The sequence below is a fragment of the Grampus griseus genome, assembly GCF_964374135.1.
Source record: "Grampus griseus genome assembly, chromosome: 16".
Classification (NCBI taxonomy): domain Eukaryota; kingdom Metazoa; phylum Chordata; class Mammalia; order Artiodactyla; family Delphinidae; genus Grampus; species Grampus griseus.
In genome coordinates, this window is record NC_139010.1 from 58452588 (window position 1) to 58476893 (window position 24306).

The following is a 24306-nucleotide window of genomic DNA, read 5'->3' on the forward strand; positions in this document are numbered from 1 at the left end:
GTGAGGGGTAGCACTCGATAATGTATAAGCTCCCTTCTAGGTGTACCTCAATGAGGTGTACCTCATTTTCCAGCCGAGTTTTATAAGAGAAATCAAGAAGCAAGAAAGATAGGGCTTTGTGACAAAAAGAATTATGTATTGGGGGTGAGAGATGTGTGTTGGAAAGAGAGGAATATATTCAAAATCTCTATAATTCTCTTTCATTACTATTTTATAATAGTGGACAAAATGAGATTACTAGAGAAGAAAATATAATAGTATACTTGCTTTGCAAAGCAACAACTGGTGTTATTCTCTGTGTAATTCATTAACTGTTGAATTAATAATGTTATCATTATAGGGGAATTCCCTGGCAGTCCAGTGGTTAGGACTCCACACTTTCAAGGCTGGGGCCCAGGTTCAGTCCCTGGTCGGGGAACTAAGATCCTGCAAGCCACGAGGTACAGCCCAAAAAAAGAGAAAAATTGAGATACTAAGTAATGTTATTGTTATATTAATTATATATTATTAATAATATTAACTATAAAATAACTCATCTGTTAATTTTATTCTATTGCTGTTTTGAACTATTATGTAAACCTTTTTCATGTGCATGGTCTATTTTTCATTAATATAGCCATATTACCATAAAACCATAAATTAGAGCCCCCAAATTCACATTTAATGCTCTAGCTTACCACCAGCACTATTAGGCTTTTGGCATATTTCTTGCTTGTCATTAGCTTAAGTATTTTTTAAAATTTTGGTAACTGTACTGTAAAAACCTTTCCTATTTATTTACTTTTTCATGAATTTATGGCTTATCACTCAAAACAAAATGTAATATACTAGATTGTAAGCTCTTAACGAGCAGGAGGTGTTTTCAATCATTTTCTGTTTGTTCATTCCTAACAGGGTCCTGTGTTACTGATTTGACCTCAGTCACACTCCTAAGCCCCAAGTTCCTCTGGCTGGACAGGCAGCCATTCTGCATACCTTTTGAAAAAGTGTGTCATCAGGCGTGGGGGTGTTGGCAGTGCGGCGGAAACCTCGGACCCGGTGCTCAAGGGACTTGTCATATGGGTAATTGGCCACCACTGCCCCTCCATGGAGATTGGCTGAAAGGACAAAGTTGAAGGAGCGGATCCACTGGATCACTGCCTGGGTCTCGGGTTCCACCTGAGGAGAGATGAGAGCTTGGCGGAGAAGCTGCAACTGAAGCCAGATGGCTGTTTACATGAGTTTGTCGGGTTGTGGCCTGAGAGGATGGCATGTCTGAATAAAGCAAAGAGAATCCTACCAGATATGAGAAGTGCAGATGGGGAAATTTTGATCTTTTGTGTGATAATTTAACAAATTAAGTGAATGGAACACTTGTTTAAAATGAAATCTCATATGGAAACCAAGTATTCAATAGCTAAAAAGAGGTCATCTAGGGCAGTGAAACTATTGTGCATGATGCAAAATGGTAGATACATGATACATTTGTGAAAACCCACAGAATATACAACATGAAGAGTGAACCCTAATGTAAACTATGGACTTTTGGGTGATGATGACAAGTCGATGTAGGTTTATCCTTGTAATAAATGTACCCCTCTGGTGGGAGATGTTGATAATGGGAAGCAGGGAATATATGGTAATATTCTGTACTTTCCACTCAATTTTGCTGTGAACCTAAAACTGCTCAAAAATGAAGTCTATCAAAAAAAAAAAAGAGAGAGAGAGAGAGGGAGAAAAAGAGCAGTTTGAAGAGGGGTAACATAAATTGGAGAGTGCAGAGTCCCAGTTTGGCCTCTCTCTGGCAACAAAAAAGGGTCCTCCAATTTACCCACTATTCCAGTAGCTTCTGGAGCTCCTCTGCAGAAATTTAGGGTTCTAGTAAATATATCTGAAAATTGTTGGTTTACAGCAATGGTTTTCAACCTCCTCCTTCCCCCAACACATCTGCTGTGTTGTTGACATGTAGAATGTTCTCCTGTGGTCATACCCAAATTTCATGAGTTAGACATACTGTAATATGGGCCAGTCTTGGCTAAGTAGTGAGATTCCACCCATTCTACTGCAGATTTCTATTGCAGATTATATTGCTAGCGAGCGACAGTATTCTAAAGAAAGCCTTGAATCTACTGGCCTTGTAAGTAAATAATTTACAGTCTTCACTGTTTTTCCTCCCCTCAAGATGGATGTGCTTAGAGGTTATGTGGTGTTAATGTGTTAACGGTTCGTCCTGGACCAAGGGTCAGCTGTGAAGGCCTCCATCTTTTCTATTCCAAGGGAGACTGAATGAATAATGTTGAGTCTCATCCAATCGGAATGGATATAATCCCCAAGGCACCGGTCCAGCTCTGTGACCAGGACTCAGATTCTTTAAAGCAGTCCTTTCTCCATGTCCTAACCCTCCATCCATCAGAAGGAGGCCAGCCTCTCACTGTTCCTGGCCCCTCAAGAGCAAGAGGGACTTCTCATCGTCTTTTTTCCTTCTAAGATGCAGACAGAGGGCCAGTGGGAGTTTAATTGTTACTGGCTCAATAACCTTATTTTATGTAGACAAGTTTAATAAATCAGAACATCCTTCTGGCTGGATATGTCAACGAGTGCAAAGTTATTTTTGATGTATTATTTCCTTGAGCCAAGAGCATAGCTGCTCTCCAAAATCTAAACATGTTGGCATGACTTTTGCTTCAATTCCAAGGGGAAAAAACCTGGTAAGATTCCATCTAGAAACTCCCAATATAAAGCCTTGCACCTGCTTTCATTTTCTCTCCCCAGTCTCTAAGTTTAGATACTCACACAGAATGTTTAGAACTAGCCCATACAGTGTAAGGAACAGGGTGGTGGTGATGCTCCAAGGATGACAAGAGTCATTCCCAGGAACAGGAAGACCGTCAGGCTGAAACCATTCGCATTACCAAGCGGCAAGAGGTCTGGGAGCATCAGATGGGACCCTTTGATTGAGAAAGCAAGGGAAATGAGAATATGGTAAGGTGGTCACGGGTCATACAGAAAGAGAAGAAGAAAAACTTCTCTTCTAAGGGTGAGACTCCCTGAACCTCTTTCTCTAGCTAATTGTTGATAAGCGTACAGTTCATCACATGCAAGAGAGATTTCTCTTTAGAATGCTACAGTTCTCTGTCAACAGTATAGTGCAGTAGAAAGAATGTTGGATGAGGAGTCAGAAGACCTGGGTTTTAATCTTGAGTCCACCAATTACTAGCTGTATGAGTTTAAATTATTTTTTCTATAAGTGTTATCTGTAAAATGGGGGTGGACAGCACTGCTTGATGCATTTACCAGAGTGTTACAATGATCAACTGAAACGCTAGCTGAGAAAGAATTCTGTAAAATTCTGAAGTGCTGTGCAGCGGTATGACACCACTTTCACCTCTTTTGCCACTCTCACCACTAACATCAAATATCATGTGCTCAGTGAAGGGCTCTATGCTCAGGGAGGGAAAAAATACAAAGAGGCATACGTTACAGTTAGCATTGCTCTGGACAGACTAGCACAGAATTGGGTTGATGCTTTATTATTGCATATTTAGTTGATGTGAAGATTCAGGGAAGAAATTCCAGATGCTGATTTACCTGCTTCTGCTTGCAAATTTTGTCTTATACCTGATTTTTCCAGTTGTCTGGAAGGGGTAAGTGGTGGTTGGGGCCTCCGTTCTTCTCATTGTAGTAGATGTAGGTATTGAGGTCAGGGAAGTTGCGGTTCAGGTCCACTCCGTTTGCATTGTTCCTGCCAACCAGATACCCAGAAATGTCCCTGTCCTAGTGGGAAAAGGAAGAAATAAAAGATGAAGGTTTCAGACTGAATGCTCTATTTGAAGAACACTGTATAGTTTTCTTTTTACACATTAGCTCGATCTATCAAACGATGTAGCATTTTCTCCTTTAACTCATCCAAAGTCCCAGTGGCGTGGTTCAAGTTTCCCTATAAACCACATGCTGGAGGTAGAGATCCCAGGAGAAGCTCTAACAAAAGGAGGGTGTTTCAGGATAATGGGAACCCCTATTTTAAAAAAATTGTTTATGTCTATTTAATCAGAATGACAGAGGTATGTGCAGCGAGAAAGTATAATTTTTTCAGTTATATATGTATTTTTTTCAGATTATTTTCCATTATAGGTTATTACAAGATATTGACTACAGTTCCCCGTGCTATACAGTAAATCCTGTTGCTTATCTATTTTATGTATAGTAGTTTGTATCTGTTAATCCCATAATCCTAATTTATCCCTCCCCCATCCCTTTCCCCTTTGGTAACTATAAGTTTGTCTTCTATGTCTGAGTCTGTTTCTGTTTTATATAAAGATTCATTTGTATATTATTTTAGATTCCACATATAAGTGATATCACTTACAATATTTGTCTTTCTCTGTCTGACTTACTTCACTTAGTATGACAATCTCTAGGTCCCTCCATGTTCCTGCAAATGGCAATATTTCATTCTTTTTTATGGCTGAGTAATATTCCATTGGATATTTATACCACATCTTCTTAAACCAATTGTCTGTTGATGGGCACTTTGGTTGTTTCCATGTCTTGGCTATTGTAAATAGTGCTGCTATGAACACTTGGGTGCATGTATCTTTTCAAATTAGAGTTTTCATCTTTTCCAGATATATGCCCAGGAGTGGGATCACTGGATCATATGGTGGCTCTATTTTTAGTTTTTTAAGGAACCTCCATACTGTTTTCCATAGTGGCTGCACCAGTTTACATTCCCACCAACAGTGTAGGAGGGTGGGAACCCCTATTTTTTAAAAACGGTTTTATTGATATATATAGCTTACATACCACAACATTCATCCATTTTAATCATACAATTTAAAGAATTTTAGTGTGCTTACAGAATTGTGCAACTTTTACCACAATCTAAGAATACTTATATTCCCCTGAAAAGAAACCTCATGCCCATTTACAGTCACTCCTCATTTTTACTCCACCCCTAGGTAATCACTTTCTGTCTCTATGGATTTGCCTTTTCTAGACATTTCAGTAAGTGGGATCATATATTATATGTTTGGCTTTTTTCACTGGGCAAAATGTTTTTGAGGTTCCTCCATGAGGAACCATGAGGTTCCTTCAGGACTTCATTCCCTTTTATTTCTGAATAATTCCATTATATGGATTTATCACATTGTGTTTATCCATTCACCAGTTAATAGACTGTATGGTTTCCTGGGATTGCTGTAACAAGTTACCACAAACTCGGTGGCTTATAACATCAGAAATGTATTCTCTCACAGTTCTGGAGGCTAGAAGTCTGAAATCAAGCAGGGTCATGCTCTCTAAAGGCTTTAGAGGAGGATCCTTCTTTGACTCTTCTAGCTTCTGGTGGTTGCTGACAGTCCTTGGCGTCCCTTAGCTTGTAGATGCCTCCCTCCAATTTCTACTTCTATCTTCACATAGTCTTCTCCCCTGTATGTCTGTGTCTCTGAGTACAGATTGCTCTCTTCTTATAAGGACACCAGTTATATTTGACTTAGGTCCCCTAATCCAGTATGACTTCACTTTAACTTGATTACATATGCAAAGATCCTATTTCCAAACAAGGTCATATTCATAGGTTCCAGGTAGACATGAATTGGAGGGGGCAGAGGGGATACTATTAAACCTAGTACCTGGACATTTGGTTTGCTTCCACTTTTTGGCTATTGTGGATAATGCTGCTGCAAACATTTGTGTATAAGTCTGTGTGTGGACACATGTTTTCATTTCTAATATCTAGTAGTAGAACTGCTGGATCATAAAGTAAGTCCATATTTAACTTTTTCAGAAACTGCTAAACTGTTTTCCGAAGTGGAAACCACCCCCCCATTTATTTATTTATTTATTTTACTTAGGATCCTTGATTATCTTTTTTCTGAGCGATATCAACTTTGTGGATCCCTTAACCTCTCTGCTCACACTTCACATTTCATCTTTTATTTGGTCATGTATTCATTCACTCATCCATCCATTTAATCAATCCACATCTATTTAGGTCTATCTCCATTCAAAGTCCCCTGAAAGACACTAGGGAAAGAGATCATGAGACATTATGCTAGCTTTCCAGGAATTCATGGTATATATGGGGAGATAGATATTTACATAAATAATTAAAATATATAAAGCAGGAGAATAGAGATAAGTTCACAGGCTCTTGCAAAACTGAAATTCTGTTTGGTGTTTTGTTTGGCATTGGAGAGGCAGAATAGTATCTACTGGAGCCCTGCGGACTGAGAGGGGAGAGCCCGAATTGGTGGCCATTACTGGAAGTAGGATGAATGCATGGACACTAGGAGGCTAAAAACTCACAGATGTACTACTACTCTCGTGTTTTTCTAAGAACTCTTTATTGTTCTCAGATTTCTCTATTATCGTGGCATTGTGCTCGTGTTTTATTCTTAGATCTCATTGAAAACATATTTTTTGACATTCTTTTAAGTCTCCTACATCAATTCTGTTCCAGTGGAAAACATTTATATGATTTTTCTATTTGGAGTTTGATTTTTCACTTCTATGAGATAATGATTTTCATTATGCTTCCAGGGGTTTTCATTGCTTGCTGATTTATATCAGCGTTAACTCATAACTGTCCATATTAGCAGTTACGTTGATTTACCTATCAGCTGACTTACTATTCACACCAGGTCATTAGTTAAGCTGGCAGTAAGGACTTCCTTTAACAGAAGTTCCCATAAACAGGGTTCAGTTATTAGCTTCCTATTACTGCTGTAACAAACTGCCACAACCTTAGGGCTTAACTTTGCACAAACTTATGATCTCACAGTTTTGGACGTCAGAAGATAGAAATGGGTCTCACGAGATCTAAAGGTGTCAGCAGGGCTGTGTTCCTTCTGAAGTCTCTAGAGGAATCTGTTTCCCTAGAACATCTTCAAATCTCTCTTTGCCTGTGACCTTCTGCCTTCCTCTTCCACATTTAAAGGACCCTTGTGATTGGTTACACTAGGCCGACCCAAATAATCCAGGGTATTTTAAGGTCACTTGATTAACAAGTTTAATTTTGTCTGTAACTTTAATTCCCTTTGCCATGTAACATAACATATTCATAGGTTCCAGGGATTAGGACTTGACTATCTTTGGGAGGTGGAGCCATGTTATTCTACCTTACCTACAGGTGGCTTTAAATTTAGGTGGCCAGGCAGGTCTTCCCTGTGTAGCCATGCAGACAGGTTTCCTCTGGGTACGGCACGTAGCTCTGGGAATCTGAGAACCCGATGGGTCCTCTCTTGGGTTCAGGTTCAAGATCTGCTCCCTTTGGGCTTCCCTGGTGGCGCAGTGGTTGAGAGTCCACCTGCCGATGCAGGGGACACGGGTTCGTGCCCCGGTCCGGGAAGATCCCACATGCCGCGGAGCGGCTGGGCCCGTGAGCCATGGCCACTGAGCCTGCACGTCCGGAGCCTGTGCTCCGCACTGGGAGTGGCCACAACAGTGAGAGGCCCGCGTACCGCAAAAAAAAAAACGCAAAAAAAAAAAAAAAGATCTGCTCCCTTTGAACAAGTACATAGCAGGTGAGCAGAGGTGACTGGCTCCCCAGAGACACAGCTCTAGGATTTGGCAGGGGTTTTCTCCACCTCCTCCCACCCCCACTTCACTGCACAAAAGATGTGGGCAGGTCTGAGGGGCTTCTCCAGTCTCCCCACTGCAATACAGGGAAGGGCCACTAGAAGGAAAGTGGCCACGCTGGGTTCACCCCTACAACACTCTCAAATTGTCCTGTTCTTTTGGAAACTCAAGTCTCAAGGCATATTCATGTCCATCTCTCTGATTTCCAGCGGGGGGCGGGGGGGGGGAACAAAGTTTTTTTTTTTTTTTTTCATCTGTTGAGTCATGTCAGCAGGAGGTTGTAAGATGGCAAGGGTCGAATTTGTGTTTGGCTCGACATCTTGGCTCCATTACCCTCCCTGCTTCTCCTCACCCCTCAGCCCTGTCCTCTAGTAGGCTTAAACCAGGATGGGCCATTCAAGGAGAGATGCTGAGTGGTTCCACTTGTATGGGACAGAGTGGTCAGATTCATGGAATCGGAGCATGGAAGGTCGTTGCCAGGGGCTGGGAGGAGGGGGAAATGGGAAGTTACTAATGAAGGGGTATAAAGTTTTGGTTGAACAGGATAGATAAGTTCTGGAGATCAGCTGTACAACCTTTTGCCTATCATCAACAATAGTGTATTGTACACTTAAAATTTTGTTAAGAGGGTAGATCTCATCTTAGGTGCTCTTACCACAATAAAACCAAAATTAAAAAAAAAGTAAAGTAGTGAAGTCTAGTCTTAAACATAAAAAACATTTTAAGACTACCCCCAATAAACATATTTTTAAATGGAAAAAAAATCTTTCATTTACACCCCCCTCCAAAAAAAAAAAAAAACAAACCCAAACAAACCAGGTTTAAATAGAGCTTCTAAAGAAACATATCCATTGTGTAAGGCAGATGCCTGCCCTCACCCACTGAAAATTCTAATTCAGTAGATTTGGGGTGGGGAGAGGACCTGAGAACCTGTATCTCAAAAATCTTCACCTACAATTCTGATGCACAGCCACAAAAGAATCACTGACTTAAAGTTAGGCACACTAATATTCTGAATTTATGTTAGGAAATAAAGCCCATAAACACTTTTTTAAATTTGTCCCCTGAATAATGTAACTCTAAAATAAAGACTTCAAAGGCTGAGTACTATACTAGTAGAGGAGAAAAGCCGTACAGAGATGGAATAAAGTATGAAGAATCTGTAACAGGACTAACCTGCCACCCCACAGTTCTGAGAAAAGCTCATTCTTTCTCTTTTCCCTCCAAATGCAAATGTAAGTGTAGTATGGGAGGAAGAAGAGGATTTAATGTTGGCAGCTAAAAGTTCAGGGAAGGAGGGGCGTCTTGCAATATCCCTTCACACCTGTTCAGTACCTTCCAGTTGATGAAATGTTGTCACTGATACTGCTTCACTGATCCTCACAATGAAGTGGAGAACTCAGCTGGAAAGGCGGGGAAGGGAGGGAACTGAGGCTCAGAGAGAACCCCCATTCATTGCCTAGGGTGCTACAGTGCTGAACCCGTCTTCACACTTCGTTCTATTTCTCCAGCTTTTCCTCTATCACATCGTGGCATTTACAGTGGGACAGAGAGGACACCTGGTCTCCCGGCTTTTCCTTACTCCCTAAGACGGCTCTGCTCTCTGCAGGGCCTCCCCCTGGGGCTCGGTACCTGGGCGGCAGCGGCCACCTCGTAGCCGTCGGGGTTCATGGACGGCAGGATGTGAATGCGCGTGCCCTCCACCAGCCGGACGATGCGCTGGTTCCTGTTGCGGAACTCCTCGCACAGAAACTCCGACAGCTGCAGCAGCAGCTCGCGGCCCAGCACCTCGTTGCCGTGCATGTTCCCCACATACTTGACTTCCGGTTCCACTGCAAGTGAGAGAAACACACATAAAGAAGATGGGGGAAAGCTTACGGGTGCAGTTAATTCCTAACCATGCAAAGGGACGTTTCCCCTCTTTTTCAGTAATGAATAAAAGAAAACCTCATGCTTCTGTTAGGTCTTTTCCAATAATCCCTGTGCCCCCTTTGAACAAACTGCAACTACAAATGCTACAAAAATTCATGCCACGGATAATAATGTCTACTACTGATTAAAACCCTACTGTGTACTAGGCACTTATGTCATTGCTAATCTTCACAGAAAACCTGTAAAGTAGGCATTATTAGCCTCAGGATGAGGGTACTGGGTATGGAAGAGGTTAAGTAACTTGTCTGAGGTCACCTGGCAGATTAATAATGGAGGTCAAAGCCCAGGTGGCACTGAGGTAGCTTAATGCTTCTCAGAGACAAATCTTTTCAGGATAAGGATAGTGCTTTTCCAAGATTTGCTGGTCTAAAGTCCTCCAGGTTACAGCATAACAGTTCCTAATTGCACCAGTTGAAAATTTAATTTTCTTGGTACTCAGGTTAAAATCTCCCTTTCATATCTGAGAATGCTGTGTCTTGAGGCACAGAGTAGGAAGGAGTCTATGTATGTCTCATTCCTTAGTCTTTTCTTTGGCTATGTTAACTGTTCAATTGAAGTTAGAACTGAGGTCATAAGAGGAGCCTCTAGAACCACTTAAAAAAATCATTCTTGCCCTGTTTTAAAAGGAAGAAAAGCCCTTGCCAAGTGATTTCCCTTCCACCCAGCACTCTTTTTTTCTTAATTAATTAATTTTATTTATTTATTTTTGGCTGTATTGGGTCTTCATTGCTGTGCGCGGGCTTTCTCTAGTTGTGGCGAGCAGGGGCTACTCTTCTTTGCAGTGAGCGGGCTTCTCATTGCGGTGGCTTCTCTTGTTGCGGAGCACAGGCTCTAGGTGCGCAGACTTCAGTAGTTGTGGCACGCAGGCTCAGTAGTTGTGGCTCATGGGCTCTAGAGCACAGGCTCAGTAGTTGTGGTGCACGGGCTTGGTTGCTCTGCAGCATGTGGAATCTTCCTGGACCAGGGCTCGAACCCCTGTCCCCTGCATTGGCAGGCAGATTCTTAACCACTGTGCCACTAGGGGAGCCCCCATCCAGCACTCTCTTGCCTTCATGCCTTTTCTGATTCTGTGTCTCTTCATCTTCATATTTCCATGCCCTCCTCACCATCCATCTAGGCTCAAATGCTCCTTACTCTGTGAAGCCATCTTGGAATCTCCTTGCTGGGAGTGAACTCGCTATTAAACTTCCCTTTTATGATACCACTTTCTACTCTGAGTTTTGGCTAATTTTGCACATGTCCTATTTTCCTTACTGGACCTGGCCTTTGCAATGTATGCCATTTTTAACTTTCTTTAGGATACAATCCATTGTTATTTATCTGCTACAGCAGTCTTTCCCAAAGGAATGTCTATAACCCATAAGGACTGTGTGGTGGATTTTCTATAATGTACATTCTTTGATCTTAGTGTATTTCTTTAATCTTAGCACGTCTTTCTTACTTTTCTTGGTGTTAAGTTATACTTTATTTTACGAAAGGATGGTGATAGCAGATGGCAGGTAGTATTCTTCAACATCCTTGTTCAGTAAAATAAAATTTGGAAAATCTATTTTAGTCCCCTCTGATCTCCCATATGTATATTTTTGTGTGTGCGTGTGAAATCCATAAGTTTGGGAACCACTGCCCTGTAGAACCTACCATAGTCCCTTGCTCTTAGGAGGTATTCAATATAAAATTCTTTTGTCTCTACTTTCCGTATATCCAGAATACAATACAACCACTTCTCCTAACAACCATTGTCATCATTTTGGTTCAAGCTCCCACAATCGCAAGCCTGCATTACTACAATAAATCTCCTACCTGAACTCTTTGCATCTGCCCAACCATACAAGTCTATTCTCCTGAGTCAGTGTTTGGCAAATGTTTCCTGTAAAGGACCAGATAGTAAATCCTCTGGGCTTCCTGGGCTATATTGTCTTCACTGCAGCTACTCAACGCTTCCAGTGAACGCAGACGTAGATGACACAAAAACAAATGGGTGTGACTGTATTTCAGTGAAACTTTATTTACCAAAACAGGTAGCTGGCCCTCAAGGCTCTAGTTTGCTGACTCTTGTTCTGAGTGATCTTTTAAAATTTTTAGTCAGATCATGTCACTCCTCTGCTTAAAACCCTCCAACGGCTTCTCGCTTCACTCAGAGCAAAAGCCAACATTTTTGCAGAGGCCTGCAAGGCCCCACGTGATCTCCTCCTGCCCAGTATCCCCGACAGCTCTGCTCTGACCTTGCCTTCCTGTGGTTCACTGTCCCGGAGCCACAGGGGCCTCCTCGCTGCTCCTCACACATGCCAAGCGTGCTCCGGCTCTTGCCTCTGTGCGGTGTTTTCCTCCCCAGAGCCAGTGTGGCACCTCAATCACGCACTCAAAAATCACCTCGAAGGAGAAGCTTTCCTAAAAAGCAACACCCCTCCCCCACTCAACCCACAATTGTCCACAACTCCCTATCTCTCCTTCCTGGTTTCTTTTTCTCAATAGCACTTATTTTCATCTGGTATAATATATATTTATTTAGTTACCTATTTATTGCCAGTCTTACCTCGCTAGAATTAAGGCCCTGAGCGCAGAGTCTTTGTTTTATACTCTGTGCGATATTCAGAGTCTACCAAAGTGCTTACATTGAGTAGATCATCAGTAATACTTGTGGAATAATTAAGGAATGAATGGATGTACCTTTGATAGGGCATCAGAGAAAAGAGGGATCGGTGAGGTATAATAGTATGAAAAGCTTCAAGAAAGGCACTGAATGCTAGAAAGTACACAGAGCACCAAGAAAGGGGCGTAGAGTGAGGGGCTAAGCCTACAATGTCCATTAGCACCCACAAGCTTCCACAAATGAACACACGACCTGAGTAAAAGCAGGGTGTTTGCTCTGCAAGTGCATTTTCAAAGCAAGGCCCTTATGGTCGCCTAATCACGTAACCTTCCTTGAGCCAGCCTCCCACCCCCCTCTCTCCCTTCCCCCCGAACTGGCCACTTAAGAGTTTGAAGCTGTCATGGACAGAATCCACTGGGTGTGAGGTTGCCACTGAAGGTTTTTAAGCAAAGGAGGGAGGGGATTATATCAGTATTTGGGCATCTAGCGTCTGTGTCTTAAATGGAAGGTTTAGAGAGTGGTGGCTGTTAGGCGTTAGGAGAACGTCAGGAGCCTGGTGTAATCATTTAGGCAGGCTGTGATGGAATCTGGGCTGAGGGAAGGGTGAGGAAGTGGGGAGGAAAAGAGACTTGAGGTCGACAGTTTGAAGGAGGAACTGACGTACTTGATGTCACAATTGCTGTTAAGTAAAGCAGTAAAGTAGAAACAACTTAAATGCCCATCAATAAATGAACTGCTCAATACAACCTTGCAACCATGGAATATTATGCAGCCAAAAATGATAATGTAGATCTATATTTACAGACATGCTATTCATCAAAGACTATGAAATGAGAAAAGCAGATATAGTATGATTCCATTTTTATTAAAAAAAATGACGGGCTTCCCTGGTGGCGCAGTGGTTGAGACTCTGCCTGTCAATGCAGGGGACACGGGTTCGAGCCCTGGTCTGGGAAGATCCCACGTGCCGCAGAGCAACTAGGCCCATGAGCCACAACTACTGAGCCTGCGCGTCTGGAGCCTGTGCTCCGCAACAAGAGAGGCCGCGACAGTGAGAGGCCCGTGCACCGCTATGAAGAGTGGCCCCCGCTCACCACAACTAGAGAAAGCCCTCGCACAGAAACGAAGACCCAACACAGCCAAAAATAAATAAATAAATTTATAAAAAAAAAAATGACGTGTAGGTAAGGGGAGGTGGCTTAAACACGCATAGAAGAAAGTTTAGAAGGAGATACATCAATATGTTAACGATGGTCATCCGTGAGTGGTGGGATGACGGGTGAGGTTTTTACCTTATCTAATTTCTACTTTAATCCAAACATGGATGGCTTTTATAATAGAAACAAACTAACAACAAATAATGCAATGAATAAAATGAATACCACAAACCTCAAACTCTCTCCAGGATCCCATACTCTGAGTACACCGTCATTCCCCAAAGAGCTATCCCTAAGCTCTGGCAGAACTAGAAGGGCTAATTGTTTCTCCAGAGGCATTGGATAGGGAAGGGCAGAATAGTAACAGCAAGGAAGAAAGAAGGGTAATGGGAGGGAAGGGGGGGGGATGGGGAGGGAGCAGGGAAAAAGATTCACCTTTTACCATTAAGGTCTTGAGCAAACAGAACCCAAAAAGGAGGAGCAGACTGGAGCCTGAACTGGGGTTGCAGCTCCCCAGAGGCAGGGCCAGTTTGTAGGCTAAGCAAGGAAATACTTAGTCCAGGCTGAGGAAGTGGTGATACTTTATGGGTTGAGGGGTCCAGGGACCTCCCCAGAAACCACCCCAATTACTGGATTTGTAAGGGAAGGGTCCTGCCCACACACACTTTAAGACACATGCTCAGGGCTTACAGGGCTCGTGGATTCCAGGGTAGTCACTGAATTCCAGCACGTAGAGGTGTCTTCCCTTCACACTGCGCCCAATGCTGTAAACCCGCGTGACATGGGGACATTCATTGTGCACCTTGTACAGCGTCCGCACGAGGTCATCATAGCGGTGGTGGCGAAAGGTCACCGGGGCAACCAACTTGAAGAGAAGGAGCTGGAGGAAAATTGAGACCAGGTCTGACATCTTGCTGGGCTTTTTCAGAGACCCACTAAAATGGGCCCCGCTTCTCCCAGTAACCAGTCAAAATCCAAGGGCCAAGAACCAGCTTTTCCTACTTTCCCGCCAGTAAACACCAGTGTGACAGTGCCTGGGAAGAAAGTTCAGAACTGTCCCTCCAAAGCCAGAAGTTATTTATGTAGCTCTGGAATAGGCACTCATCTCCCCTCCCCCATTTCTCTGCCTCTCCTAATCCATGAAAACCTTTTGAAAGGTTTTTGCACTTCTTCAGATTGGGTAGTTTCACTGATTCTGGTTTACTGATTAACTGGACTGTAAACAGGCTTCAATAAATAGCTGCTTATAACCCTTTGATTCCCGGAGAATTTTGAGAAGCTTGGTCTGTCCTTGTTCCCTATATTACAATATAGGAAAGGGTATTAAAATAGAACACTCTGTCCTTTTGATCCATTCTACATCCTATCTTTCTGAAGCACAGCTCTGTCTTGTCCTTTTTCTCCTCAAAAACCTTCAACAGATACCATCGAGAAAATGAGGTGAGCCCCAGGTTGGAAGAAAACAGTTGCCAATCATGTATCTGACAATATATCCAGAATAAATCAAGAACTCTTACAACCCAGTAATAAAACAAACAACCCAATTTAAAAGTGGGGAAGGGGGCTTACCTGGTGGCGCAGTGGTTAGGAGTCCGCCTGTCGATGCAGGGGATGCGGGTTCGTGCCCCGGTCCGGGAGGATCCCACATGCCACGGAGCGGCTGGGCCCGTGGCCCGTGGTCGCTGAGCCTGCGCGTCCGGAGCCTGGGCTCTGCAACAGGAGAGGCCACAGCAGTGAGAGGCCCGTGTACCGCAAAAAAACAAAACAAAACAAAACATAAAAGTGGGGAAAAGATTTGAATAGACATTTTATTCAACTAAAGTAGATATATGAATGACTAATAAGCACATTAAAGATGTTCAACACTATTGGTCATTAAGGAAATGCAACTTAAAACCACAATGAGGGCTTCCCTGGTGGCACAGTGGTTGACAGTCTGCCTGCCGATGCAGGGGACACGGGTTTGTGCCCCGGTCCGGGAAGATCTCACATGCCGCGGAGCAGCTGGGCCTGTGAGCCATGGCTGCTGAGCCTGCGCGTCTGGAGCCTGTGCTCCACGACGGGAGAGGCCACAACGGTGAGAGGTCCGCGTAACACAAAAACAAAAAAACCCCATAAAAACAACACAATGAGATATCACATCACACCCACTAGAATGGCTCTAATCAAAGAGACACAATAACAAGTGTTGTCAAGAATAGGGAGAAACTAGAAACCTCATATATTGCCGATGGGAATATAAATAGTGCAGCCACTTTGGAAAACAGTTTTGCAGTTTCTTAGAAGTTTAAATATATACTTACTATACAATCCAGCAATTTCCTAGGTATCTACCCAAGAGAAATGAAAACACATATCCACACAAAAACTAGTATGTAAATGTTCATAGCAGTATTATCCACAATAGAAAAGTAGAAGCAATCTGAATATCCATTAACTAATGAATGGATAAACAAAATATGGCATATCCATGCAATGGAATATCATTTGACAATGAAAAGGAGTGAAGTACTGATACATTGTACAAGGTGGATGAACCTTAAAAATATTATGATCAGTGAAAGGAGACACAAAAGATCACATATTATATGATCCAATTCATAGGAGATGTTTAGAAAACACAAACACATAGAGACAGAAAGTAAACTAGAGGTTGGCTAGGGCTAGGAGTGAAAATGCAGAGTGACTACAAATGGGCACAAGATTTCTCCTTAGGGTGATAGAAGTGTTCTAAAATTAGATTGTGGTGACTGTACAACTCTGTAAATACACTAAAATTCACTGAATTGTAAACGGGAAGCAGATGAATTCTATGGTATACAAATTATATGTCAATAGAGGTACTTTTAAAAAATAAATAAAAATAATTAAGTACAGCCACCCAAAAGTTAACTATGAATTTACCATACAACACAACAATTCCACTCCTGGGTACCTACCCAAGAGAACAAAGACTTGTACACAAGAATATTCATAGCAGCATTATTTGTAGTAGCCAAAAAGTGGAAACTACCCAAGTGTCCACCAACTGATGGATAAATAAAATGTGGTATATCCATACAATTGAACATTATTCAGCAATAAAAAGGAATAAAATACTAATACATGCTACAACATGGATGGACTTCAAAAACACCATGCTAACTGAAAGGAGCCAACACAGAAAACCCTCTTATTGTATGATTCCATTTATATGAAATGTCCTGCAAAAGTAAACTTACAGAGACAAAGTAAAATAGTGACTTACTAGGGCTGGGACTGGAAAAGGAGATTCACTGTAAATGGGCATGAGGGATCTTGCTGGAGTGATGAGAATGTTCTAAAACTGGGTGATGGTGATGGTTGCATAACTTGGTAAATTTACTAGAAATCACTGAATTGCACACTTAAAATGGATGAATTTCATGGTATGTAAATTATACTCCAATAAAGTTTTTTTTTTAAACAAAGTTTCAGTGGAATTTCATGCACTAGAGTGTAAAATCCAAATGCTTCTGCCTGGTTTTCAAGTCACTCCTACCAGGTCCAATTGTGACCTCACTCCAGTGCAGCCCCTCTGCAGTGCCTACTGTCTTCCGAGCATGCCCTCATCACCTGCTTTCCTGCTTTTGCTTATGTTCTTTCCCCAGGTAGCTTAACTCAGCTGCAAACCCTGGGTCTTCTTCATGTCCCCTTGCAATTGCTGTTACCATCAGTCTTTGTATCTCCAATTTTATGACTTTGCCTGTTATGCACTTATCCACTGTGCTAGGTGTTAGGTGTTAGGATAGAGGGCAGCCCTGCTGATACATTGTTCCTGTCCCCCCAGGATGATCGTCAGCCTCTAGCACACAGCCTGGCATGGGGGCACATTTGTTGAATGAATAAATAGACCCATTATTGACCTTTCCTCTTGCATCCTCCTGCACTTCAGCAAACGTTTCCAAGGAAATCCTATGCTTTTCTTACCTGTCAGTAAAGACAGCTATCAACTCTTGGTTATACTGGGTGAACAAACTATAGCCAGGCCAGTCTGGCCCACAGATGGTCTAGAGAGTTGGCCCAAGATCAGTACCAAATCAGCAGTACCACAGAGTAAAAACCACAGGATTTTGCACCCACTGCTAAAATCCCATAATTTTCTGATGAGATCCTGACACCCCAGGTGGTGAGGGCAGGCATCAAGAGAAAAAGCTGAAAGGACATCACTAATGCTGTTACACATTAAGCCCTTGATCTAGGACTGATGAAATAAAATGTATATTTTAAGGCAGGACAAGAAAAAACTAAACATAAAATTTTCTCTGTGTGTTTGTTTGGACCTCCTCCCTCCCTCCCTCACGTGCAGTGTGCATCCACATTACACATTAACCAGAGCTCCTCAAAGATGGGCCTGCTCTACAGTAAAGATCAATTTTTTTCCTAGCAATGTAACTTCTTAAAAGAATAGTGTTCTTTCCCAGCTCTGTAGGGGGTCATGGCGACTTGCTGCTCGCTTTGTACATGCTTACGTGGACCATGTATCCTTGGTGAACTTTATGTAAAATATCAATATGTCATTTTGATGTACAATCCTTTGTCTCGAAAACGTATGTGACTGTGCCTTAGACTCCTAACAGGTGGAACGGTTCTCAGAGCTTTCTAGGGATATGCTTCCCGGAATGGGCATCATCAGAAAATCTACAAACAACAAATGCTGGAGAGGGTGTGGAGGAAAGAGAACCCTCCTGCACTGTTATATATATATAATATATATAATATATATATAATATATAATATATATTATATATAATATATATATTATATATATCAATATACAGCCACTATGGAGAACAGTATGGAGGTTCCTTAAAAAACTAAAAATAGGGCTTCCCTGGTGGCGCAGTGGTTGAGAGTCCGCCTGCCGATGCAGGGGACACGGGTTCGTGCCCCAGTCCGGGAAGATCCCACATGCCACGGAGTGGCTGGGCCCGTGAGCCATGGCCGCTGAGCCTGCGCGTCCGGACCCTGTGCTCCGCAACGGGAGAGGCCACAACAGTGAGAGGCCCGCGTACCGCAAAAAAAAAAAAAAAAAAAAAAACTAAAAATAGAACTACAATACGACCCAGCAATCCCACTCCTGGGCATATACCCTGAGAAAACCATAATTCAAAAAGACACATGTGGCGCATGCTCCGCCCACCCCAGAGCCTCGCCCTCCGCCACGATGAGCAAATGAGGGCCAGAGAGGGCGTGAAATTTAAATTCCGCTCAGAGGAGAAAGTGTTGTGCTTCGAGCCTGACCCCACCAAGGCACGAGTGCTGGATGATGCCAAGATTGTCGATGTTATTGTTGGTAAAGATGAAAAAGGCAGAAAGATCCCAGAATACCTGATCCATTTGAATAGCTGGAACAGAAGCTGGGATAGATGGGCAGCTGAAGATCATGTCCTTCATGACACCGATGAAAATTGGAGATTACAGTGTAAATTGGCAAGAAAAGCTGTAGCTCGTCTGAGAAGCACAGGAAGAAAGAGGAAGTGCTGCAGGTTGCCAGGTGTGGACTCTGTCTTAAAAAGCCTCCCTACCGAAGAAAAAGATGAAAATGTTGAAAACTTAATAAGTAGTTCCTCTGATGACAGTAGTGAAGAAAAGGATGAAGAAATAAGCGAAGAAAGTGACATTGAAGAAAAGACTGACTTGAAGGAAGAACCAGAGCTGCACGCAAAAAAGGAAATGGAAGAAAGAACAATAGCTGTAGAAATCCCTGAAGTTCTGAAGAAGAAGCCTGAGGACGATTGTTACTGTATCAACAGGAGGAAATGGTTAGTGAAACTTTCATGCCAGACCAACATCATAACTATTTTGGAATCGTACGTGAAGCATTTTGCTATCAATACAGCCTTTTCAGCCAAGGAGAGGCCTCATCCCCATCAGGCTATGCCACACGCCAACATGAGTGTGCATTATATCCCAGCAGAAAAGAACGTTGACCTTTGTAAGGAGATGGTGGATGGATTAAGAATAACCTTTGATTACACTCTCCCATTGGTTTGGCTCTATCCATATGAACAAGTTCAGTATAAAAAGGTGACTTCGTCCAAATGTTTTCTTCCGATTAAGGGAAGTACCACAAATGCTAATCGGAACCCGGAGGATCTCTCTCCAAGCCCACCTTTGTTGAATCCATCCACACCACAGCCCACAAAGAGTCAGCCAACCACAGGCGAGCCAGCCGCCCCCAAAAGGTGCAAAGCCGAGCCGGAAGCCTTGCAGTCTCTGAGGAGGTCCACACGCCACTCTGCCAATTGCGACAGGCTGTCTGAGAGCAGCGGCTCGCCTCAGCCCAAGTGCCGGCAGCAGGACACATCTGCCAGCACGCCCAAGCTGTTTCTGAACCTGGAAAAGAAGACGCCTGTTCATAGCCGGTCATCCTCACCTGTTCCTCTGACCCCTAGCAAGGAAGGGAGTGTGGTGTTTGCTGGCTTTGAAGGCAGAAGAACTAATGAAATAAATGAGGTCCTCTCCTGGAAACTTGTACCTGACCAGTTACCCCCCAGGTGACCACCTTCACCCTCTTAAATTTATGGGGCGCAACACTTGCTGCAATTGTTCGTGAAACTTCCAGAAATCCTTGGAAAGATGTCCTTTTCTGAGAAGAATCTGAAGGCCTTACTGAAGCCCTTTGATATCTTTCTGAGGTTTTTAGCAGAATACCATGATGACTTTTTCGCAGAGTCTGCCTATGTTGCTGCCTGTGAGGTGCACTACAGCACGAAGAACCCCAGGGTGATTTATTAAGGTTTTGATGGTTCTGGAAGAACAGCTTCTCTATCTAGCTTTGTGCTCTCGGTCCCCAGTAAAGAACTAGGGAGTTGGTGGGCCTTCCTTACAGGCAGAGCGAATGCAATACCCACCTTGGGGGGCTGTGGCGGGCCCATTTGTTTGAGCTGCTTACCTCCCGTAGTTATTTCTGTTATGGATTACTTCCTAGGTGCCTGAACGGCCTCCAACATGTGACCCTTGCCATGGTACATGTCACCTGTGACGGCGGGAAACAAGCAGTTGTGTTCACAGTGAAATGGTCATGAAAGTGTGTGTAGGTTGGGCTGTTTCAGTAGACAGGAGTTACTTGTTAGCAATAACCACATTTTTTTAGTTATTTGTTAGCATTAAACAAAATCGTTTTGCAAGCCGTTTTCATTCTTGTGATTAGGCTGAGCAACAAAACATTAGTTTTGCTTGGAAACTGAAGAGTAGTCCCAGAGTATTTTAGAGGGAGTTGATATTGATGGCAAAAGAAAATTTGCAGCTATACATTTGCTTGTTACAGTTCCTTTTCTATAAAACCTTATTTTTGGTGATCTAAATAAAGCATTGCCTGAATGTTTGAGATTTTATAGCTACACTTGGTTGTGTAATGTTATAGTTCCCTTTCTGTAAGATGTTATTTTTGGTGATCTCAAATAAATCATTGCCCATCTTGTTGGAAAGAACCAAAAGAGAGTCTTCAAAAAAAAAAAGACACATGCACCCCAATTGTCATTGCAGCACTATTTACAATAGCCAGGTCATGGAAGCAACCTAAATGTCCATTGACAGACGAATAAATAAAGAAGATGTGGTACATATATACAATGGAATATTGTTCAGCCATAAAAAGGAACAAAATTGGGTCATTTGTAGAGACGTGGATGGACCTAGAGATTGTCATACAGAGTGAAGTAAGTCAGAAAGAGAAAAACAAATATTGTATATTAACGCATACATGTGGAATACAGGAAAATGGTACAGATGAACCAGTTTGCAAGGCAGAAATAGAGACACAGATGTAGAAAACAAACGTACGCACACCAAGGGGGTAAGGGGTGGGTGGTGGGATGAACTGGGAGATTGGAATTGACATATATACACTAATATGTATAAAATAGATAACTAATAAGAACCTGCTGTATAAAAAATAAATAAATAAAATAAAATTCAAAAATTCAAAAAAAAAAAAAAAAAACCAGAATATGCTTCCCGGGTTACAATCTTCAGTTTGGCTTGAATAAGATTCCCCCTTTTTCCCCTCGTAACTTGATAATTAATTGAATTTTTGTCAACAGGACAATATCTATTGTCATTATTGAAGGCTTGGCTTAGTAGTCCCTAGATAGTCCCAAACTGTTCCTCTGCAGAAGAATTCCCATTTCTCTGGTAAATGTGTCTTTAGTTCTTATGGTGACCTCACTCATGCTAAACAGATGACACCCATTCTCTAGGAGGGGAATGTACCCTCCCTGCTTGTATGAACTTCGGGTTGTTGTAAACAGGGAACGCCCTCTGTACATCAGGGCTGAGATTGACACTCCTTCCCTGGAATTTCACATAAAGTACCAGAGCATATGCTCTGAAGCCAGAGGGCATACAATGTCTCTCAAAGCAACCAGAAGTAGAAGGAACTTGAGTGTCAGGGGGATATATTATTTAAAAAAATTTTTGTATAGCTTCATTGAGATGTAATTTACATATAACACTGGTACATTTAAGGTATACAATGTGATGACTTAATACATGTATGCATTGCAAAACGATTACCACGTTAGGGTTAATTAACACTTCCATCACCTCATGTACTTGTGTGTGTGTGTGTGTGTGTGTGTGTGTGTGATGAGAACATTTACAATCTACTCTCTTAGCAACTTTCAAGTATATAATAAAGTCCTGTAAACTATAGTCACCATGCTGTACATTAGATTCCCAGAACTTATTCATCTTACAGCTTGAAGTTTGGACCCTTTGCCCAACATCTCATTTCCTCTACTCCCCAGCCCCAGACAACTACCATTCTACTCTGTTTCTACGAGTATGGCTGTTTTAGATTCCACATATAAGGGAGATCATACAGTATTTGTCTTTTTCTATCTGGCTTATTCCACTTAGCATATGCACAGATATACAAGTTCAACTCCCTCTTAGGCCATTTGATCTTGGGCCAAATAATTAACTTCTATAACCTCAGTTTCCCTCTGTATGGGATGGAGAAAAAACAGCTCCTTCCTCATGAGTTGTGTGACTCAAACAAGATAATATACATAAGGCCTTTTGCATGGTGCCTGGCACATAGTAAGGGCTTAATAAATATTATTAGCAGCATTAATAGTAGCAGCAGCATTAAGCATCTATCTACTCTGTGCTAGAGACCCAGCTAGGTGATGGAGATACAATTCATTCATTCAATATATATATTGAATGTATCTAAAGGCTTTACTTGTATCCTTATTTTTGATATAGAATAAAATCAACAAAGATCTTTGACCATGTGGTGCTTACATTGCAGTGAAGAGACAGATAACCAAGAGTGAGAAAAGCAGCTACCATCCTAAAGATACAGACTAGCGAACAAGCACAGCACTAGGGGAAGAGTGATGGATGTAACCACATGGGCCATTGAGCAGGGTCACCTAACCTAGCTTTGGGGGGTCAGGGAGGGCTTGCTGGAGGATATGTGGGAGTTGAATCAGATCAGAGAGTCCTGTATCCTCCTGGTAAGTATAATAATGGCCCCCAAAGGTGTCCACATCCTAATCCCTGGAACCCATGAATATGTTATGTTACGTGGCAAGAGAGAATGAAGTTTGCGGATGGAATTAAGGTTGCTAATGAGCTAATCTTGAGATGGAGGGATTATCCAGGTGGGCCCAGTGTAATCACAAGTGTCCTTATAAGAGAAAGAGGAAGGCAGGAGGGTCAGAGTCAGAGTGATGAGACGTGAGAAAGGCTCAGTGGGCCGTTGCTGGCTTTGAAGATGGAGGAAGAGGCCATGAGCCAAGGAATGCAAGCAGCCTCTAAAAACTACAAAAGCCTAGGAAACACATTCTCCCCGGGAGCCTTCAGAAAAGAATGCAGCCCTGTCAACTCTTGCTTTTAGTCCAGTGAGACCCATTTCAGACTTCTGATCTCCAGAACTGTAAGATAACAAATCGGGGTTGTTTTAAGCCATTACATTTGTGGTAATTTTTTACCTACAATAGGAAATGAATACACCCCCTAATACCTTAAGTCTTGGACAGAGCTGGGGCTCTTGGAAGTCAGGGAAAGCTGGAGCAGAAAGCTCACTTGTCTGACATCCTCCAAGGGTCTTGACTCAAATCTTGGGAAGCCAGCCCTGCAGAGCCTTGTTTAGGCAAATGAATCAAACGTCCCAACCCACACCTTCAGTAATCTTAGTTTTAAAATTTCTTTCTATCCTCCAGCAGAATCTCTATCCTCTGAGATTCTGCAGTACAGTCTCAATGTAATTTAAGCCTGCTTAATAAATTATTAGTTGACTGGACCTATAAATGAATCAAGAGTCCAGCTCAATTCAAGTCAGGAAGAACTCTGAGAGCTATTTGGGTTTTAAGGGTTAGGAGAGTGTAGGGCAAAAGGAACCTGGCTGAGCGTGGAGAGTAAGGCAAGTCAGTCCTCGGGACAGATCCTCCAATTCTTTGCCTGGAATGTTCTTCTCTCAGCTCATCTTATACTTCTGATATTAGCACAATGGTGAACTACACATGGAGGCCTTCCCCGGATATCTCATCTAAAGAGGCCTCCCCTGGTTATGCTCAGTCTTTTTTTTAATTTTTTATTTTTTAACATCTTTATTGGAGTATAATTGCTTTACAATGGTGTGTTAGTTTCTGCTTTATAACAAAGTGAATCAGCTATACATATACATATATCCCCATATCTCCTCCTATGCTCAGTCTTATCTCCTGTTTATTTCAATCAGAATATTTGACTTAGTTTGCCCTTATTTATTTATTTACTTCTTTATTGTCTACTAGCTTTCTCTTCCAGCAGAAGATAAACTCAGTGAAGGTCAAGACTAACTTATCTTACTTACTGTTCACCACTAAATCCCAGTACAATGTGCTGGATACATTTTTTTTTTTTTTTTTTGCAGTACGCGGGCCTCTCACTGCTGTGGCCTCTCCCATTGCAGAGCACAGGCTCTGGACACGCAGGCTCAGCGGCCATGGCTCACGGGTCCAGCTGCTCCGCGGCATGTGGGATCTTCCCAGACCGGGGCACAAACCCGTGTCCTCTGCATCAGCAGGCAGACTCTCAACCACTGCACCACCAGGG

The 24306-nt window shown here is 42.5% G+C and overlaps 2 protein-coding genes across 2 annotated transcripts in view; one reads left to right on the forward strand and one right to left on the reverse strand.

Annotated features, from left to right (window-relative positions):
• CPN1 (carboxypeptidase N subunit 1) overlaps positions 1-14338 on the reverse strand; it is a 29221-nt gene extending 14883 nt beyond the window's left edge. Inside the window, exons 1-4 of the mRNA XM_082674325.1 lie at positions 13927-14338; positions 9190-9389; positions 3598-3753; positions 976-1158 (exon numbers count right to left, since the gene is read on the reverse strand). Of these exons, the coding sequence (XP_082530451.1) occupies positions 976-1158; positions 3598-3753; positions 9190-9389; positions 13927-14146 (759 nt within the window). The 5' untranslated portion in view covers positions 14147-14338. The remainder of the gene's footprint in view (positions 1-975; positions 1159-3597; positions 3754-9189; positions 9390-13926) is intronic.
• A 4091-nt stretch (positions 14339-18429) lies between these two features.
• LOC309834985 (MSL complex subunit 3-like) lies at positions 18430-19995 on the forward strand (the record flags this gene model as incomplete). The annotated part of the gene is given in 3 exon segments (XM_082674228.1): positions 18430-19740; positions 19742-19774; positions 19777-19995. Coding segments are annotated over 3 exon segments (1563 nt in total).
• Positions 19996-24306: the final 4311 nt, after the last annotated feature.